This window comes from Microcaecilia unicolor, chromosome 8, assembly GCF_901765095.1.
Source record: "Microcaecilia unicolor chromosome 8, aMicUni1.1, whole genome shotgun sequence".
In the NCBI taxonomy this organism is placed as follows: Eukaryota; Metazoa; Chordata; class Amphibia; order Gymnophiona; family Siphonopidae; genus Microcaecilia; species Microcaecilia unicolor.
Window position 1 is genome coordinate 223,410,900 of NC_044038.1, and position 19,909 is coordinate 223,430,808.

At 44.7% G+C, this 19,909-nt stretch overlaps 1 protein-coding gene across 5 annotated transcripts in view; it reads right to left on the reverse strand.

Moving 5' to 3' along the window:
- The window catches only part of TOMM34 (translocase of outer mitochondrial membrane 34), a 50,184-nt gene that overhangs the window by 23,754 nt on the left and 6,521 nt on the right, over nt 1-19,909 (reverse strand). For 4 of the 5 annotated variants that reach the window (XR_003943021.1, XM_030211045.1, XM_030211044.1 and 1 more), the window contains exons 2-6: nt 13,635-13,770; nt 10,450-10,549; nt 9,439-9,591; nt 6,795-6,979; nt 3,960-4,107 (exon numbers count right to left, since the gene is read on the reverse strand). Coding sequence is in view for 4 of the 5 variants with exons in the window: in XM_030211045.1 (XP_030066905.1) it covers nt 3,960-4,107; nt 6,795-6,979; nt 9,439-9,591; nt 10,450-10,549; nt 13,635-13,761 (713 nt within the window). In the remaining variant the exon portion in view is untranslated. Of the gene's footprint in view, nt 1-3,959; nt 4,108-6,794; nt 6,980-9,438; nt 9,592-10,449; nt 10,550-13,634; nt 13,771-13,870; nt 13,930-19,909 lie in introns of those variants that run through there. The other variant, XM_030211047.1, reaches the window with a different exon arrangement.

Sequence of the window (19,909 nt, forward strand, 5' to 3'; positions counted from 1 at the left end):
CTGAGGGAGGGGTCAGCAGAAGGAGAGGAGAGAAATGGGTGTCTGGGTGTCAGGGATAACAGCTTTAATAGCAGAAGGGGAGACACTTAAGTGTATGTACAGGGGAAGGATGCAGCAGAAGAAGAGAAAGGTAGGAACCTGTATGGAGCGGAGGGGGAGCAATGTGCTGTGGGAAGGAAGTGTGTACATGCTAATTTTCATTATATTCAGCAGGTTTAAAAAAAAAAAAAAAAACTTCCATGCAGTGGCAATTTACTAGTACCAAGCATCCTGTCCATAGGTACAACTAATCATGTGATTAAATATTTTTAACACTACGATTAATGTGGAGAAACATTTTTAAGCATTGCCAACCCCTAATAGCATGTTGTGAAGGATAATAAGCCACGCTGAGCATTTGTTCAAAAAGATGTTTGGGTCAACCTAAAAAATAAAATTGGAAAAGCACGTGCCCAAAATGCATGTCGCAATTAAGTTTAAATTGCACAATTAATCACAATTAAAATGTAAGCGTCATCCTCCCCTACTTAAGTCTCTATAATTCAGTAACTACGCGCTTTTGAAGAAAGTGTGCCAAAACGGCTCCCGAGTTCAATGCAGCAATTTAAAAGCAATTTCTTAACTTAGTAGCCAAAGAGGTATATTTTCAAAGCACTTAGACTTACAAAGTTAAATAGAAAGGCATTTACGATAGGACCTCCAAGCTGGATTTCGGACGTTTTGTGCTAAACATCCCAAATATGAATAGAAAACAACCAATTTCTGAAACCTCAAAATGTCTTTTTTTTTTTTTTTTTTTTGTAACAAGGTTTTGTGCTCTGTGCATTTATTTTTTTCAGGATATTTTAGGAAAAAAAGGAAGTACAAGCGAAATGTAGAAAATCAAGTCATGGGATGTAGGAGGAACCAGCATTTTTTAGCTGACTGGTCCCCTAGACATTCCAGGAGAGCAATGGGATACTGCTGTGGACTTCATATAAATGCTCCCAAGTATACATCTCACCATTGGTACCTTATCTTGTCTGCTGAGCCCTCCAAATCCACTACAATAGCCCTTATGGGTGAAGGGGGCATCTATATGTGGGTACAGTGTGTTTCTGGTGAGTTTTAGAGGGCACTGCACCCACCGCTAGACTACTCCAGGGACCTGCATGCTGCTCTAATGGACCTGGCTATAACATCTGAGGCTGTCAAGTACTATTTTTATTCAAACTTTTTTATGGGTAGGAGGAGATCAGCGACCACTAGGGGAGTCATCCCAGATTCCCTCCAGTGGTTATCTGGTTATTTAGGGTACCTTTTTGTGCCTTATTCGTTATAAAAAACAGGTCTAGACCAAAATGTTTAAGTTTCAGCCCTAGATGTTTTCATTTTGTTCCATTATGGCTGTAAAATGTTGGTTAGGAACGATCTAAGCCCGCCATAATCCCACCTCCACAATGCCCACGAGCAATGCCTCCTTGTGATTTGGATGCACTGCAGACAAAATGCATAGATAAACATCTTTAATTTAAACTGTCTACTTGTTGCTCAGTGAGTTCAACAATCTAACACCTCTATAGCAAACAATATGTATCTACACAGTCTTTTAGTTACGAGGTAAAAAGACTTCAGATCCCCGGTGCCATTCCCTCTCTTTTTAGCGAGAAGCAAGAAGAGAAATTAGGCAGAACGCCATAAGAGGGCAACATCGATAGAGGTTCGGCTCCTAACGAAGTAGGAGCTCGCTGTAGAGCGAACCTACTAGAAAAACGTCCGTAAAAAAGAGAAGTGCTAAAAATTGCATATTAGAATATATATTGACTGTATAACAGCAATTAATAGAGGACATTTTGACTGATGAGGATTCCCGCCTGTTACCGCACTGGTATTTGTAAGAACCAGCGGTGAAGCGGAGCGGTGCTGTTCAAAAGAGAGGGAATGGCACCGGGGATCTGAAGTCTTTTTACCTCTTAACTAAAAGATACATATAGTTTGCTATAGCGGTATTAGATAAACATCTACAAAATATTTATTAGGATTTATTTACTGCCTTTTTGAAGGAATTCACTCAAGGCGGTGTACAGTAAGAATAAATCAAACATGAGCAACAGGCAATTACAGCAGTAAAAATATTCAAATAATATGTATAATACAATGTCAACACAATATGAAATAGAACATTTTATTTGACAGTTTAGGGTATAAGCAAAGATGGAACACAGATAGGAGTTAGAAAATAAGGTGACTAATTTAAAGAAAGTTGCACATGAGGTCAGAGAGATGGTAACTAACAGTTTTGAAAATACCAATTTGTACTTTGGAGAAGAAATCCATCCAAATGGTGCTTTATGACATTTTTCTGAACATTTTTCTCTTTCCAAAATGACCCCCCATATGTCCTAAAACTTACACCAGCAATTTGGCTAGTTTAAGTTTCCTAAATTTGATGCCTTACTATTGAAAATCAGTACTAAGCACATATGTTTTTTTCTCATCCACCCTGCTAGCCACTCTTACCCACCTAAATTTAGATACTCAGGCCTAGTTACTTTTCAAAGGAGTCAATTCACATGCCTAACCAGGGCTTAATTTGTAGATAAAAAAAGGAAGTAAAAATGTGGAGCCAGGGAAGAGAGCACAGCCAAGGGCAGAAAACCCAGGAGAAGGGAGGCTGGATTAGGAAGCAGAATGACCAGTTCAATGCTCTGCTCTGGGCTCATTCCTTGCCCTGCAGGCAGCCTGGAATGGATAGCTGGATTAAACACACTCCTGCTGTTCTAGAGTTTGAAAAGAAGTGGTGATTGTGAAAAATTATAGAACGACCTTATGAGACTGGGCAGCTAAATGGCAGATGACGTTTAATGTGAGCAAGTGCAAGGTGATGCACGTGGGGAAAAAAGAACCCGAATTATAGCTATGTCATGCAAGGTTCCACATTAGGAGTTACGGACCAAGAAAGGGATCTGGGTGTCGTCGTCGATAATACACTGAAACCTTCTGCTCAGTGTGCTGCTGCGGCTAGGAAAGCGAATAGAATGTTGGGTATTATTAGGAAAGGTATGGAAAACAGGTGTGAGGATGTTATAATGCCGTTGTATCGCTCCATGGTGCGACCGTACCTTGAGTATTGTGTTCAATTCTGGTCGCCGCATCTGAAGAAAGACATAGTAGAATTGGAGAAGGTGCAGCGAAGGGCGACTAAAATGATAGCAGGGATGGGACGACTTCCCTATGAAGAAAGACTAAGGAGGCTAGGGCTTTTCAGCTTGGAGAATAGACAACTGAGGCGAGACATGTATATAAAATAATAAGTGGAGTGGAACAGGTGGATGTGAAGTGTCTGTTCACGCTTTCCAAAAATACTAGGACTAGGGGGCATGCGATGAAACTACAGTGTAGTACATTTAAAACAAATCAGAGAAAAGTTTTCTTCATCCAACGCATAATTAAACTCTGGAATTCGTTGCCGGAGAATGTGATGAAGGCGGTTAGCTTCGCAGAGTTTAAAAAGGGGTTAGACGGTCCATGAACCACTACTAAATAGACTTGGGAAAAATCCACAATTCCAGGAATAACATGTATAGAATGTTTGTACGTTTGGGAAGCTTGCCAGGTGCCCTTGGCCTGGATTGGTCGCTGTCGTGGACAGGATGCTGGGCTCGATGAACCCTTGGTCTTTTCTCAGTGTGGCATTACTTATGTACTTATGTGGTGGAACTGCATTCCAGGCTGACAAACTCTCCCCCCCCAGCAATTAAGCCCTGTTCCTTTGTGACCAAGTTCAAAAACAGATACTGTAAATTCTCCCTCTCCCTCTTTTTACTGTGCATTATTTGAAAAAGACTGGTTATATTTAAATGTACTATATGTCATCTTGGTGCTCAAATGTCACAAACCATTTTGGCCCCCATAAAAATAAAGGTATAGCCACAAGAAGCAAATTATGAACCATGCAAAAATAAACAGCTCTAATCTACCTGTTAGTGTAAGCAGCACTCTCCCGGTTGTTGAACTTTAAGCTCTCACTGTATTTATCAATAGCTTTTCTATAATTTTTCTTCTTGACCCATTCATTTCCTTCTTCTTTTAAAGCTTTGGCTCGTTGAATTTCACTTTCTGTAAGCACTAGAATTTTTTTTTTAATTTGGGGGGGGGGGGGGGGGAGAGGAAGACACCACACAAGTCACATTTTCTATAATCAAGATGAGCCACTGCAAGTAATCCACCTACTCAGGTAATACATTTTAATAAAAATGATTTTTTTAATCGCCACCAGACAGTTCTTTTTTTATTTATTTATTTGAATTTTTCAATTACATCAAGTATTATATCTTGAATACAGATAAAGACGATTTAGTATCTTAAAGAAAATTTTTTTAAAAAAAATATAAACTTTATAGAAATAAATGTAGTTAACAAAGAAACCATTACTCGTCTATAGTCCACAATACTAGGGGATTATCACAATTTTCAGGAAATCAAATAAGATTTTTTAGAAACCAACTTCTAAATCAAAACATGAAGGCTAGTATAAGCATTCCAGGCAATATAAACTATTTATGGGATTGAAGTTGTTAATATCCCTGGTAATGGAAGCTGTGAGTCTCTCAGCTTTGCTTCTAGAAAAGAGTTCAATTGGTTTGCCTCAAAAAAAAAAAACATATTTAATTGAATTTAATTTTATCACGCACTTGGCAAGGAAAGTTCAGCCAGAATAGTGCTCTGAGTTGCATTACCTTTGGTCTCAGTTTGAGAAATTCTTTTCTTTTCTTTTGCGTTATTCTTGAGACGTCAGGATACATTCTAATTTTACACTCTAGGAAATCTGGTCTTTTATTTTAAAAAAAATTGTTTAAGTATCCAGTCTCTGTCTGGTTGAAGTATGAAAATCACTTTAAGTGTAGCAGTTGTTAGACCCACATTGTCTCCCTTCAATAATTTGAGTCAAATTTAATTCCTCTCTTTGTACTAAATCTTTCAAATGCCCTCAGACTGATAAATTTTTCCTAAGCAGGTTGCCATTTCTCCATTGATAACCTTCAAGCAGTATTTAACAGAGGTTCTAAAAATTCCAGAAAAATCACATCCACCAATTTCAAAGATTTTCTATATAGAACCATCTCGGCAGACAGTTCTTTATAACAGATTCTATCACTTTATCCAACACTGACAACAGGCTCATGGTCTGTAGTTTTCCAATTGCATCTAGAACCCTTAAAAATTGTAATTACATTGGTTACTTTCCTATCTTCAGGTGCTGTGGATAATTTTAATGATAGGATAAATTACTAATAACATTGGAGGAAATGTCCTGAACTGGTTCAAGGGATTCCTAACCCTACGCTCGTATCAAGTCACATCACATTCAACCACGTCTAAGGCATGGACACCTGAATGCGGAGTACCACAAGGATCACCCCTCTCACCAACCATTTTTAACCTAATGATGATCCCCCTGGCTAAACTCCTATCAAACCACAACCTCAACCCATATATATACGCTGATGATGTTACAATATACATCCCTTTCAAACATCAACGAAATCTTCAATGAAATCAATCAAAGCCTACACATCATGAACACATGGGCAGATGCATTTCGTCTGAAATTAAATACAGAAAAAACTCAATGCCTGATACTCACCTCCCAATATAACACAAAGGAATTTACCGCTATAAACACACCAAACCTAAACCTTCTAATCTCAGAAACGCTAAAAATCCTTGGAGTCACTATCAACCGCCACCTAACACTCGAAACTCACGCAAACAACATAACTAAAAAGATGTTCTACTGCATGTGGAAATTGAAAAGGATAAGACCATTCTTCCCAAGATCCGTCTTTCGCAGCCTAGTGCAATCCCTCGTACTCAGCCAGCTGGATTACTGCAACTCACTATACGCAGGTTGTAAAGAGCAAATACTGAGGAAACTTCAAACAGCCCAAAATACAGCAGCCAGACTCATCTTCGGAAAACCAAAATATGAAAGTGCAAAACCATTAAGAGAGAAACTACACTGGCTACCACTCAAGGAACGCATCACTTTCAAAGTATGCACATTAGTTCACAAAATCATTCACGGCGAAGCCCCAGCCTACATGTCTGAGCTAATAGATTTACCACCCAGGAACGCCAAAAGATCATCTCGAACTTTCCTCGACCTTCACTTCCCCAACTGCAAGGGTCTGAAATATAAGACGCTACACGCGTCGACCTTCTTTCACAGAAGCACGCAGTTTTGGAATACACTGCCGCACAACTTAAGAACGATCCACGAACAAGCTTCCTTCCGCAAATTATTGAAGACCCATCTTTTTGAAAAAATATACGGAAAGAGCCAAAACACATAAAGCCCATACTCACTGTTCACTAATGCATCATACATCCAACTCTGCAATCTCATCCCCGTAATCTCACATCATTCATACCTCCAATCAGAGAAATATGTATACCATATGTCTTCATGCCTTAATATTGCCCTTTAAGCCTCTCATTGTCCCCTTCCAAGGTTTCAATGTCTGCGTTCCATTGTTATATTCCATAACGTTACTTCGATTGTCTCACTTAACTCTACACAATGTAATCCATAACCAAGTTGTAACAAATTGTATTTCCTTCACTTATATCATATTGTAAGCCACAATGAACCCGCAAAAAGGTGGGAAAATGTGGGATACAAATGCAATAAAATAAAAATAAAATAAATAAATAAAAAGTGCAATTCTGTTTGGTAGCTGTACTATAGTCAAGGTTGCCTCTGAATGTCATACCACTTTTTCAAGTGAAATGTTTATAACTGAATAGCATACCTTTGAATGAAGGGAGCACACCATTTTGTTCCCCTGAGGAAATGTTCCTTTTAGAATGTGTGTCAATCAAATTATTGTCAGACATCAACTCCCACCTTGTTTGTTGAGATAGAGGAACAGAGGGAATGGGTGGGAGCTTCTTACGCCATTCAGTGCCATCCTTCTCTATCAGAGCTTTAGTCATCCTTCCAGCAAAACAAGAACACAAAACAGAATGTTTTATAATATAAATTAAAAAACAAATTATTATAACAGAAGCAGCATTAACTACTTGTTAACTACTTGTTCTGAAGTGACATTTCACTTTGGGTGCTTTAATAGCCAAGGCTCTTGTGTACTGCAGTATGAATATCCCCTCCTCTGCAACCATTAATGTCATGGAGGGAGAAAACGACCATATAAAGGTGTAGGAAGAGGTTCAGGTTAGTGAATGAAACCAGCTGAAAATGAACTAGGCTAGTTCCTGGTTGTTGTGAACAAGGTGTTTGACATCAAATGGGAAATAAAGCTATTCTATTTAGCACAACTCATTTAAAGATAAAAATAGGTTAACAGTTTCCAAAGAGCTTTGGCCTATTGACTGTACGATGAACAAATCCAACTTTCTGTAAGTTCCAACTTCCTGTCAGTTTCTTTCATGTATTCAAGGATTTGTGTTATAGTCTAACACATGAAACCACTCAGTATTACTGGAATTTGGTTTACAATTCATTCTGCCAATCCCATCTTTTGCAGTAACAACTCCCAAAAACTAGACTAAGTTAGGGAAGGGAAAGGGAAATGGGACTTGATTAACCACTTTTCTGTGGTATTTTGCTACTACATTCAAAGCGGTTTACATATATACAGGTACTTATTTTGTACCTGGGGCAATGGAGGGTTAAGTGACTTGCCCACAGTCACAAGGAACTGCAGTGGGAATCGAACCCAGTTCCCCAGGATCAAAGTCCTCTGCACAAACCACTCGGCTACTCCTCCACTCCAAAGTTATTTCTGTACCATCAGATTTACAATCTTCACCAGCTGTAGTCAATATGAATGTCCGCACTATGGTATGCCCAGTTCACTCTGTGCTCCATTTCTATATCAGTAGATCTCAACCCAGTCAGGCAAGTTTCCAGGATACACATAATTAATATGTATGAGTGGTGGCAGTTTGTGCAGATCTCAGCTATATATATTCTTGGTGGGTATCTGAAAACCTGACTGGCTAGGTGTGTCCCAAGGATGATGCTGAGAACCTGTTCTACCATATATAAACCAAGTAAGTTTTACCCCCCCCCCCCCACCCCATGCAGCACTTTTGCCCTTACCTTCCCCCCCACTGCTGATGCAGAGGAAAGGAGAAGTCCCTGGATCACTAGTCTGGGGTGGACAACTCTCCCAGCTGACACTGACTGCATCACAGTTGGCCAGCGCATAGGCCTTGAGCATCTAGGCCTGCTGGCACCTGCCCCAACTTTTGATTTGGAGGGGCGGGATCCAGCAGGACTTCAGCATGCACCAGTTATTGTCAGCTAGGAGTTACCATACCACCTTGGGCTAGTGATCAAGGAATGCTGCTGAGCGAGGGACCCTGTTCTTCCTTCCCACAGCAGCCAGTGCAGGAGAAAGGTAAGGGTAAAAATGCTGGACACCACAGGGGAGGAGAGAAACACTTTATAAACTGGGGGCTATATATTCGCATTAAGAGCTTTCCCTCTTTTTGGAATGGGGGGGGGGGGGGGGAATCTTATCTTTGTTTATTCTTGGACTAGCCGTTGAGCCCATAAAAACAGGCTGGTATTGGGGTTTTCCTTCTCCCTCCCCGCGAGGTCGCCACCGCTACCGTCCCCCCCCCACCCCACCCCTGGAGTTGCCGCCATCCCTCCACCCGGCCTGGGCCTTCTCTCTGCTACTAAACTTACACATTCATTCGCCGGAACGCAGCACGCACATCAGCTGAGCTGCCGTCGGCGCTTCCTTCTCTGCCTGTGTCCCGCCCTCCTGTGACGTAACGTCAGCGAGGGCGGGACACAGGCAGGGAAGGAAGGCAGACGGCAGCTCAGCTGATGTGCATGCTGCGTTCCGGCGAATGGATGTGTAAGTTTAGTAGCGGAGAGAGGGCCAGGGCCGGGTGGGGGGGAGGAACGGTAGCGGCGATCTCAGGCGGGCGGGCGGAGCGGTATCAACCTCGGCGGCGCAGTTTTCCTCTCTGTCCCGCCCTCGTCATCAAGTATTGACGCGGGGACGGGACAGAGAGGGAAGTCTCTACTGCGCATTTGCGAGTGAGTCGGTCACTCGCCGTTTATATGTTTGATAGATTTATATTTGAGTACATATGGTATATCTTGACCTTTTTTTATTGCTACTATTCAGACTGTTTTAAGTTTTCACTACCCTTTTTGCTCTCTAGTACTTAGGAGCCTGTATGTTAAGCTTGTTCCTACAGATAAAATGGGGACTAAAACCCCTAGCATCTGAATATCTGCACAACACATCTTGGTTGAAGGGGGCGAGGGGTTCTTCCACGTATCTCATGCACCTAGTCATTTTAGGTCAAATAAGTTTCAGAATTATTCTACAGCATCACATGTTAAATGGATGTATTTTCTTTATGTTATAAATCATAATTCAGTAACAGGGTGAAGAATTTCTAAAATACCTGTTAACGCCATCATGTGCTGCTTGTAAGTTGCAGTCTACTTGTAGGACAGTCTTGTAATCTACATACGCAAGTTGGTATCTCTCTAGGGCTTCATAAGCTGCTGCACGCCTGAGTAATGGTTTAATTCCAAAGGGACTCAAGTCCAGGGAACTACAACCAGAAACAGCAAAATCAAGTCTCACTGTGGTGCTTCAATGCAGGATTTAATAGTCGGTGATTGTTCAAAAAGGAAAGGGGATGGGATTTGATATACTGCATTTCCGTTGTTAAAATTAAAGCGGTTCACATATTCTATACAGGTACTTATTTTTTGTACCTGGGGCAATGGAGGGGGTTAAGTGACTTGCCCAGAGTCACCAGGAACTGCAGTGGGAATTGAACCTGGCTCCCCAGGTTCTCAGGCTGCCGCACTAACCATTAGGCTACTCCTCCACTCCAAACACGATCAAAGTAGGGACATTTTAACGCCTCAGCAGTCCTCTGCAGGCTTCCAGCTCAGCTGGAACCTGTTCCTCTGATTTCTTGTTTGATCTCCCTACATTACAGTGGTGTTGGTTGGCTCCATTATGACTACTTAAAATTACTGCTTTCTCTGTTAAATACATACCAACACACTATTTTGGGTCCAGTTGCTTTTAAGGTAGTTTGGGGGGGGGGGGGGGGTGTTACCAAGTCAATTTTGTCATGGAGATGTTTAAGTTAAAATGATAACTTTCCAGGGCAAGAGTCTCTGAAAATTGACATGTGACAGTATAAACTCTCTATTCAAGAACCCAGCTTCAAGCTTCCTCCCACTGGGACTTTATTCTTGGGCCCATGTTAAGACACTGCATATAATAAAAATATTGGGATAATAAACATATAAGTAAATAATTTAAAAATCGAAGCCATTCTTACAAAAGAACGAGAATTTTCTGCCACTTGCAGGGTTACAAAAGAAGCAAACGGTTGTGCATTTCTGTATACGATACCAAGCAAAGTCTGGAATTTCTGCTCTTCTGCACTTACACAGAGCAGTCCTTGATGCACTCAGTACAGGTGCCATTCTTAAGGTAACACGCAGCACGGTTTGAATACAGGATACTCAGTTCTTCAGGATTTTTCAAACCTAATAAAGTTGGAGTGGAGAGAGTGTGGAAATATAAAATGCATACAAAATGTAATCGATTTTGTTTGCAAGCAATTATAAAGCACATCAAGGCAAGTTCTCATAAGTCTGGGAAGATACACCAGAAGCAGCAGTACCACCAGTTGATCAACTCTAAGTTCCGTATTCTACTATAAATCAACTCAGGCTAAAAAACTATTTTGTTCAGGCTGCAGGGATGTTAAGGCAGGGGTCCAGCAGGCCCCCCGCATGCAGAAACTGTAAAAAGAAGGGACGGTGGGCCAGCTCTTGGCACGGCTGGTTAGGCTGAAGGGGAGTCAGCAGAAAATACTTACACTCCGTGATGAGGCGGGACAAACTGCTCATGCAGATGAGGCCATTTGTGAGATCTTTCAAAAGTATTTCAGTTGTCTTTATGCAACGCCCCCAGATGTGGGCTTGCCGGGAGAGTTATATCTGGGCACTATCTGTACCGACCATAAGCCCACAGGAAAGAGACCTTTTAAATGCACCGATAGCAATGGATGAAGTAGCCTTAGCTATTGATGATAGCCCTTTACTTAAAGCCCCTGGGGTAGATGGCTTTAGAGTGGAATTTTATAACATGATGGGTGCAGATATTATAGCCCCACTAACGAATCTCTTTAATAGGATGGTGAAGGAGGAATCACTGCCACCATTTTGGAGATGGCACAGATTATTGCATTACCCAAACCAGGTAGGGATCCTACAAAGCCGGAGTCTTATCACCAGTGGCATAGCTACGTGGGGCCTGAGGGGGCCTGGGCCCCCGTAGATTTCCTCCTGGACCCCTCTCCCAACGACTCTCTCCCCTCGCCGTCGCCTACCTTCGGTTTTGCTGGCGGGGGACCCCAATCCCCGCCAGCCGACGTCCTCTTCGTCCTGCAGTGCATGCAACAGAACGAAGACTTTTTTCACTGCAGGACGAAGAGGACGTCGGCTGGCGGGGATTGGGGTCCCCCGCCAGCAAAACCGAAGGTAGGCGACGGCGGGGGAGGGTTCGCGAGAGGTTGTCAAAAGTGGCGGCGGATCAGCAATAGCGGGGTGGGGGGGCTAAAATGTGCCCCCTCACCTCGGGCACTGGTCCCCCCTCCCACCAAAGTCTGGCTACGCCCCTGCTTATCACCCCATTTCACTGCTGAATTTTGAAGTCAAATTATTTGCGAAAATAATAATTGTCTGGCTCAGGTTTTGCCAGATCTCCTTCATGAGCCACAAGTGGGTTTCGTGAGGAGACGAACGGTGGCTAAGAATTTACGGAAAATACTGGCTTCATTGGAATATAGGTGGCAAAAGGATTTAGAGTCGGTGCTTATCAGTTTTGATGCTGAGAAGGCCTTTGACTGGGTGCGCTGGGACTTTCGTTTTGCCTCATTGAAAGCTTATGGCGCTTTGTTTCAGTTATTAAGGCGCTATATTCAGCACCCCGGGCACAGGTGCTGGTTAACAGGAGTCCCAGTCATTTCCTGTGCTCCGCGGGACCCGTCAGGGTTGCCGCCCCCTTTTGCTTGCATTGTCGCTAGAACCTTTACTTTGAGATATTATGGCAAGCTCGGATATTCAAGGTATCCAGATTGGACCTTGCTGTTTTAAGGTGGCGGCGTTTGCCGATGATTTGTTAGTACATCTTGGAACACCCAGGAGATCCCTTGGGACGTTATTGGATACATTTCGGGAGTATAGAGATTATGCAGGGGTTGCGCCTTAAATTTAGAGAAATCAGAGGCATTTCCATCCTCTCCACAGGTACAAAGCTCTTGGGGGGGTGGAGTTCCCCCTACGATGGGCACCCAATACGTTCCGGTACTTGGGGATTTGTTTGGGAATGGATGTTAGGGAGCTATATCCATATGTACCTTGTAAAATGGCTCCTCATTTCACAAGTCCGAGTTTATACATGTGCACTCCTGCATGTATTTTAGATATCCATTTCTAAAATATTACAAGAATTGAACACACCTCCCCTGGACATATCAAGTTTGATTTCTACATTCTATCTAACATGGGCCTTAAAATATTTATTTACCCTTGTTTTAGGGATTTTTTCCTTTTTGGATTTTTCCTCTTTGTTGTGGACTGACATAGCACTAATATTTTTCCTTTTTTATTTTAATTTTGCCTTATAATTATGTAACATTGCCTCATGATGCTTTTCTTATCAAGTAGATACATATAATGTTTTGTTAAACGCATTAAATTTAAAAAATGTGCAAGTAGAATAAACAAAACAAAAAATATATAGATTATTTAACAAATGAGCACTCATGAGGGAAAAACAGTTATGCACCTAAAAGTCACATGTCCCTTTTAGAATCAAAGGAACTGATGCACTTTAACCCTCAAAAAGGGCTTTAAATAATGCTCTCATGAACTCACATTTGGCCAATATATACATATATATGTGTGTGTTATACACACACACCCTACTTATCAACAGCAGTATGCAGTTTAAATAACCTACAAAGAAAAATAAAAAAAATAAAAATAATTTTAAAACCCACCGCTATCACTGAGAAGACATTAGTACGTTCAAGTGTTAGGCACGCCCTAAGCCCACCTTCTAAATGCCCCTGACCCATCCCTTTGTGATTTGGACGCACTGCAGACAAAATTCATAGATAAACATCTGCAAAACAGGTTTTGAAAATACCAATTTGGACATTTTGAGAGGAAATCCATCCAAATGGTGCTTTATGACGCTTTATGGATGTTTTTCTCTTTCAAAAATGAGCCCCATAGTAATCTATGTAACTTCTAAGTGCTTTGAAAATAAGCCTCTATGTGTGCCCATTACAAATAAATAAATAAATAAATAATCTCCTCTAGTCCTCCCAGGTACCCCCCCCCCCCCCAAAAAAAAGGATAAATAGCACAGACAACTCTCTGAACAAAAACATAATTAAAAGCAGGCCACTTTACAGAACTACTTATTCTCAGCACTAAAACAGCTACCTTAATTCTGCCAATTATAAAGAATTTATTAAGAACAGCTACCACTGGTGGCTCCTTATCAGACCTTAATAGAGGCATGAAGGAAGATAAGAAAAATAGGTAAGGCACTTACCCGATTTCGCCAAGATATTAATGGCCTCTGTGTAGTATCCAGCTGCCTGCCCATACTGGCCATGTTTGAAGCTCTCGTTACCAGCCTGCTTCCATTCAGAGGCTGAGCGTCTGCGTTTAGGGGCCATTCTCAGCAGCTGAAAAGGGAACAGCCAGTTCCAGGTTAGGAATAATGCCTCCAAAAACTGCCATCCCACATTACATTTTCTAGGTGACAAAAATTCACTACCACCATACTTCTCTTATGCTGTGGTCGTCCTCTACAGACAGACAATTCTGCTTTCCCAATACTTAAGTTTCTATTCCCTGCCTGCAGTTCTGTTTTCTTCTGTTGGCAAAAGCTGAAATGCCTCCTTTTCTGTTTCTATGCCCATGCTTTCTGATTGGGTCTATGGAAGTTTGTTTCATTTTCTTTTCTCAAGCTTGCCACACTCAAGAGAAAACCTTTCCAAGTTTCGCTTTCCTTTGGAAGGGCTGATTCCCTGCTGGACTGTGACAATACATGTCAGAGCACAAACTCACCGTTTCTCTCTCTGTCAGCACAGTCCCTATAATTAGCTCACGCTTTGCCCTAATCTCACCCTCTTAGCTTACATGTGACACGATGTTTATTTTTAGGATAATAAGCAAAAAGGACACCTATCTATGGTAGTGAAAGTTTCTTTAAGCCCAACACTTTCCTTTCACTCCTTCAAAATGCTTATATTCAACCTTTTTGAATCAGCATTCATGGAAAGCTGATTACAAAATAATGACACATTTAACATCTCAATATTATTTTCTGGAATTTTTTTCAGTAGGATGAAGGGCAAGTTTTATTTTCAAAGACTGTATTAAGTTTTTTTTTTAATGTTTTAATTGCACTGTGGGAAAATTAGGTTCTTACCGTGATAATTTTCTTTCCTTTAGTCATAGCAGATGCAGCCATTACAGATGGGTTGTGTCCATCAACCAGCAGAGGGAGATAGAGAGCACACTTTTTTCAGTGCCTCATACCAGCTTGCTCCACTGCCTCTCATCAGTATTTGAAGCTTCCAAAGCAGTATGGCAAACCGCAATGGGAATAACATGAGCTTTCCTCACAGCGAACGATGTCCCTACAACAAAGGGCATTAACTCAGAATGGAAGGAATGAAACATCCTCCCGGAGGACATAAACTCATCCTCCACTGAGACATAACTGGAGGGAATAAACTCATCCTCCCGGAGGGAATAAACTCATCCTCCAAAACATGAAACTGGAGGGAATTAAGTCATCCTCCTTTAATTGAACAAGAATCCTGAAGACTGTTTTCCGACTTTCTCCCAAAGACGGAACCTCCAGGAAACATGAACAGAACCTGAAATAGATTTACAGCAGATAGCATAAGACAGGGAGGGATCATGGCTGCATCTGCTATGACTAAAGGAAAGAAAATTATCACGGTAAGAACCTAATTTTCCCTTCCTTGTCATCAAGCAGATGCAGCCATTACAGATAGGATGTATCAAAGCAATCCCTAGATAGGGTGGGAACAAGCCACACCAAGCGCCAGCACTTGCGCTCCAAAATGTGCGTCCCTCCTGGCAGCCACATCCAGCCTGTAATGTCAGGCAAAAGAGAGCTTAGAAGCCCATGTTGCTGCACTACTAATCTCTTGAAGAGAGAGTGCTCCAGTTTCAGCCCAAGAAGAGGAAATTCCTCTAGTGGAATGCGCCTTAAAGGCATCAGGCGGAGGCCGGCTGGCAAGCAAATAAGCTGAAAAGATAGATTCTTTAAGCCAGTGGGCAATAGTGGCTTTAAACGCTAGAGACCCTCTGCGAGGACCTGATAGCAAAACAAACAGATGATCAAAGGTCCTGAAAGAGTTAGTAACTTGCAGATACTGCAGCAGAGTCCTGCGCACGTCCAACGGGTGCAATTGCCCAAAAGATTCTGGAAACTCCTCCTCATCAAAGGAGGGCAAGAAAATAGGTTGGTTTAGGTGAAATGCTGAAACCACCTTAGGTATGAAGGAAGGCACGGTCCGAACCGTGACCCCTGACTCTGAAAACTGCAGAAAAGGGTCTCTACAGGACAGCGCCTGGAGCTCTGACACCCGTCTCGCCGAAGTAATGGCCACTAAAAAGATGGCCTTCAGTGTCAAATCTTTCTCTGAAGCACGCCGAAGCGGTTCAAAGGGAGCACCCTGAAGGGCCTTCAGCACTAGCTCCAGGTTCCAAGCTGGACAAGGTGCACGCACGGGAGGACGGAGCCGTGCCACATCCGGATGAGCAGCTAAAGACACGCCTTCAACCTTGCCACGCAGGGAGGCCAACGCTGCCACTTGCACCCGCAGGGAATTATAGGCCAAGCCTTTTTGTACACCATCCTGCAAAAAGTCCAGAATCGGCGAGACAGGAACCCGCAGGGGTGTGATCTCTCTGGAAGCACACCAGACTTCAAACTGGCGCCAAATCCTAGCATAAGCCACGGAAGTGGAACGCTTGCGGGCTTGCAGGAGAGTGGAAATTACTTTATTGGAATAGCCTCTCAATTGCGCCCTCTCAATCGCCAGGCCATAAGACCAAATCGGCCGGCGTCCTCCATGGTCACCGGACCCTGTGACAACAGGTTGGGAACCACAGGTAACAAGGGGATCCTCTACGAGCATCTGTCGGAGGTCCGCATACCAAGGCTTCCTGGGCCAATCCGGGGTGATGAGAACCACTTCTCCTGGATGCAGCCGAATCCGCAGGAGCACTCTCCCTATCAAGGGCCATGGAGGGAACACATACAGTAGGCCCGGAGGCCAGGGTTGAGCCAAGGCATCCAACCCCGCCGCGCGAGGATCCCTCCGTCTGCTGAAGAAGCACGGGACTTTGGCATTGGTGCTTGTCCCCATTAGATCCATCATGGGCTTGCCCCACTTGGCACATATCTGCAGGAACATTTCGTCTGCAAGTTCCCACTCCGCTGGATCGATCTGATGCCTGCTTAGATAATCGGCTTGCACGTTGCTCTGACCTGCAATGTGAGCTGCCGACAGAAACTGTAGATGCAGCTCGGCCCAGTGGCAAATTTGTTCAGCTGGCACGGCTAGAGCTCTGCACTGAGTGCCGCCTTGTCGATTTATGTAGGCCACTGCTGTCGTGTTGTCCGACATCACTCTGACAGCCAATCCTTCCAGGGTCACTTGAAAGGCCAGAAGCGCCTGAAACACCGCTTTCAACTCTAGGCGGTTGATGGACCACTCCGACTCCTCAGGTGTCCATAGACCCTGGGCATGCTTCCTCTTGCAATGTGCGCCCCAGCCTTTCAAACTGGCATCTGTCACCACTAGGCACCAATCGGGGAGCGCCAGCGGCATTCCCCGTCGCAGCATGCTGTCTGAGAGCCACCACTCCACGCTGAGTCGGGCCACAGGGAGCCAAGAGAGTTTGCATTGATAATCCTGAGATACTGGAGACCATCTTTGGAGTAGAGCATACTGTAGAGGTCTCAGGTGCGCTCTCGCCCAGGGCACCAGTTCCATAGTGGCCGTCATCGATCCAAGCAGCTGGACAATGTCCCAAGCTCGCGGGCGGGGCATCCTCAGGAGCAGACGGACCTGATTCTGAAGCTTGCACCGCCTTTGCTCAGGTAGGTACACATACCCCGAGGCTGTGTCGAACCTGGCCTCCAAATACTCTAGAGACTGCGAGGGGGTCAGGTGACTTTTGGCCAAATTGACGACCCAGCACAGAGATTGAAGTACTGAGACCACTCTGGCTGTTACATGCTGACTCTCTGCAGCAGAGTTTGCTCAAATGAGCCAGTTGTCCAGGTACGGGTGAACCTGAATACCCTCTCGCCTTAGAAAGGCAGCTACTTAGAAAAGGTGCGGGGAGCTGTGGCGATGCCAAAAGGCAAGGTCCGGAACTGGAAATGCTTTCCCATCACCGCAAACCTCAGAAACTTCTGGTGCGGGGGCCAAATTGGAATGTGCAAGTAAGCTTCTTTGAGGTCCAGAGACGTGAGAAACTCTTCTGGCTGTACCGCCGCAATGACAGAGCGCAGGGTTTCCATGTGAAAATGCCGCACTCTCAGGGACTTGTTTAATTCTTTTAAGTCCAGAATAGGGTGAAAAGACCCTCCTTTTCGCGGCACCACAAAGTAGATGGAGTAGCGGCCGCAGCCGTGTTCGGCGGGAGGTACCGGGGACACAGCCCCTATCTGAATCACACCTTGTAAAGTCACCTCTACCGCCGCCCGTTTGGCGGCAGAACCGCATCGGGACTCCACAAACACGTCTCTTACAGGGGCGTCGAATTCTATTCTGTAACCGCCTCTGATCAGGTCCAAGACCCACTGATCTGAGGAAATGTTGGCCCACTCCTCGGCAAAGAGGGAAAGACGTCCTCCGATGACAGGGCCGGCGCACCATCATTGAGAGGGTCGCCCCTGAACTCCAGGCCTTGTGCCAGTGGAACGTTTGTCTGAGCGAAAGGAGCTCCTCTGCTGAAAACGGGCACGAGAAGTGAACCCAGCAGAACGCCCCGGGCGGTACCTTCGAGCTTCACGGAAGCGAGGTCTGTAAGAGGAGTGGACCGCCGCACCTCTAGAAGAAGGCCGAGGCCTATCTTCGGGCAAGCGCTGGGGTTTAGCCTCACCCAGGCCCTTCACAATTTTCTCCAACTCCTCACCAAACAGGAGAAGGCCTTGAAAGGGCAACTTCACCAACCTGTGCTTAGAGGCCATGTCCGCCGCCCAATGCCATAGCCAAAGAAGACGGTGAGCTGCCACTGCTACTGCCATGTGTTTAGCCGAAGCTCTGACAATATCATAAAGGGCGTCAGCAAGAAAGGACAAGGCCGACTCCATCCGCGGAGCCACATCTGAAAAGGGCTCCGCTCCATCACCGGGCTGTTCCACTGCCTGTTGCAACCAAGCCAGGCAGGCTCTAGCAGCATAACAACTGCATGCAGACGCCCGAATAGTGAGACCTGCAATTTCAAATGACCGTTTAAGTGCTGATTCCAATCTACGGTCTTGAATATCCTTCAGGGCAACACCTCCTTCAACAGGGAGGGTAGTTCTCTTTGTCACAGCTGTGACTAGGGCATCCACTTTAGGCATAGCAAAGCGAGCCATATGCTCCTCACTCAGAGGGTATAATTGCCCCATATACCTGGAAACTTTCAAAGGTCCCTCGGGGTCAGCCCATTGAGCCGAAATAAGCTCTTGGATGGAGTCATGCAAAGGAAAGGCTCGAGCAGGCTTTTTGGTACTAGCCATCCTAGGATTCACAGAGGAGGCTGTGCCACTGGCAGGGTCCTCAATAGAGAGAGCCTGCAGGGCATCAGAAATAAGCGTTGGCAGCTCATCACGGTGGAAAATCCGCACCGCGGAGGGATCGTCCAGATCCTGAGTCACTTCTGCACCAGACTCTGGCTCCTCAGACCATGAAGGCCTGCCAGAGTCCTCCGAATCCTTGCAGCCCGACCACGGGGGGGAAAATGGAGGTGCAGCACTCTCTGAAGAGGAATAAGCCCTTCTGCGCTCCATATTCTGCCAATTATCATGGAATAACGCCTCAGAGGGCATACTCAGGGGGGGCATTAGAAGAGGCCCATGCCGGGCTTTGTGGGAGAGCTCTTTTAAGCATGTATGCTTTATGCATTAATAAAACAAAATCAGGGGAGAAAAACTCACCCTGGGCACCCGGATCTCTGCTGGGGCTAGTAGCTCCCATATCAGCCTCACTCCGAGGCCTCCCCCCGGGCTCAGGACTCTCCGTCTCAGCGGAGGTCGCACTATGTGGTAAATTCAAAATGGCGCCTGCTGCCAGCTCAGAGCGCAAAGAATCGTCGCTCGCCATGCTCGGGCCGGCTCTAACATCTGTACAGCACGATTTACAGAGCCCCGCTGCTGATCTGCGCTTGCCACACTTGGAACAGCGCTTTACTGTCTCCGCAGCCATCGCCAAAAACAGCGGTAAAATTCAAAATGGCGGTTCGCGCCAAAATCACCCCGATCGCGGGCCCACCCCGGAGGAGTCAGAAAACACTCTTACCTCACTGGACTGAGTATCACAGCTCCGGTCCCACAGAAAAAGGCAAGGAAAAACCTCTGTTCCAGCGTCTAAGCGCGACGCCACTTTTTTTTTTTTTTTTACGCTGTGAGGAAAGCAGAGGTAAATAGAACTCCGGAGGCTCAGGTGAGTGGGAAAGGCAGGGAAAGGGCGAACCTATGTGCCTGCTTCCACTGTTGGTGGGGAAGGACAGGGAAAGCTAAGCAATGTGTCCACATCCACGGAGGTATGGGTAAGGCAGGGA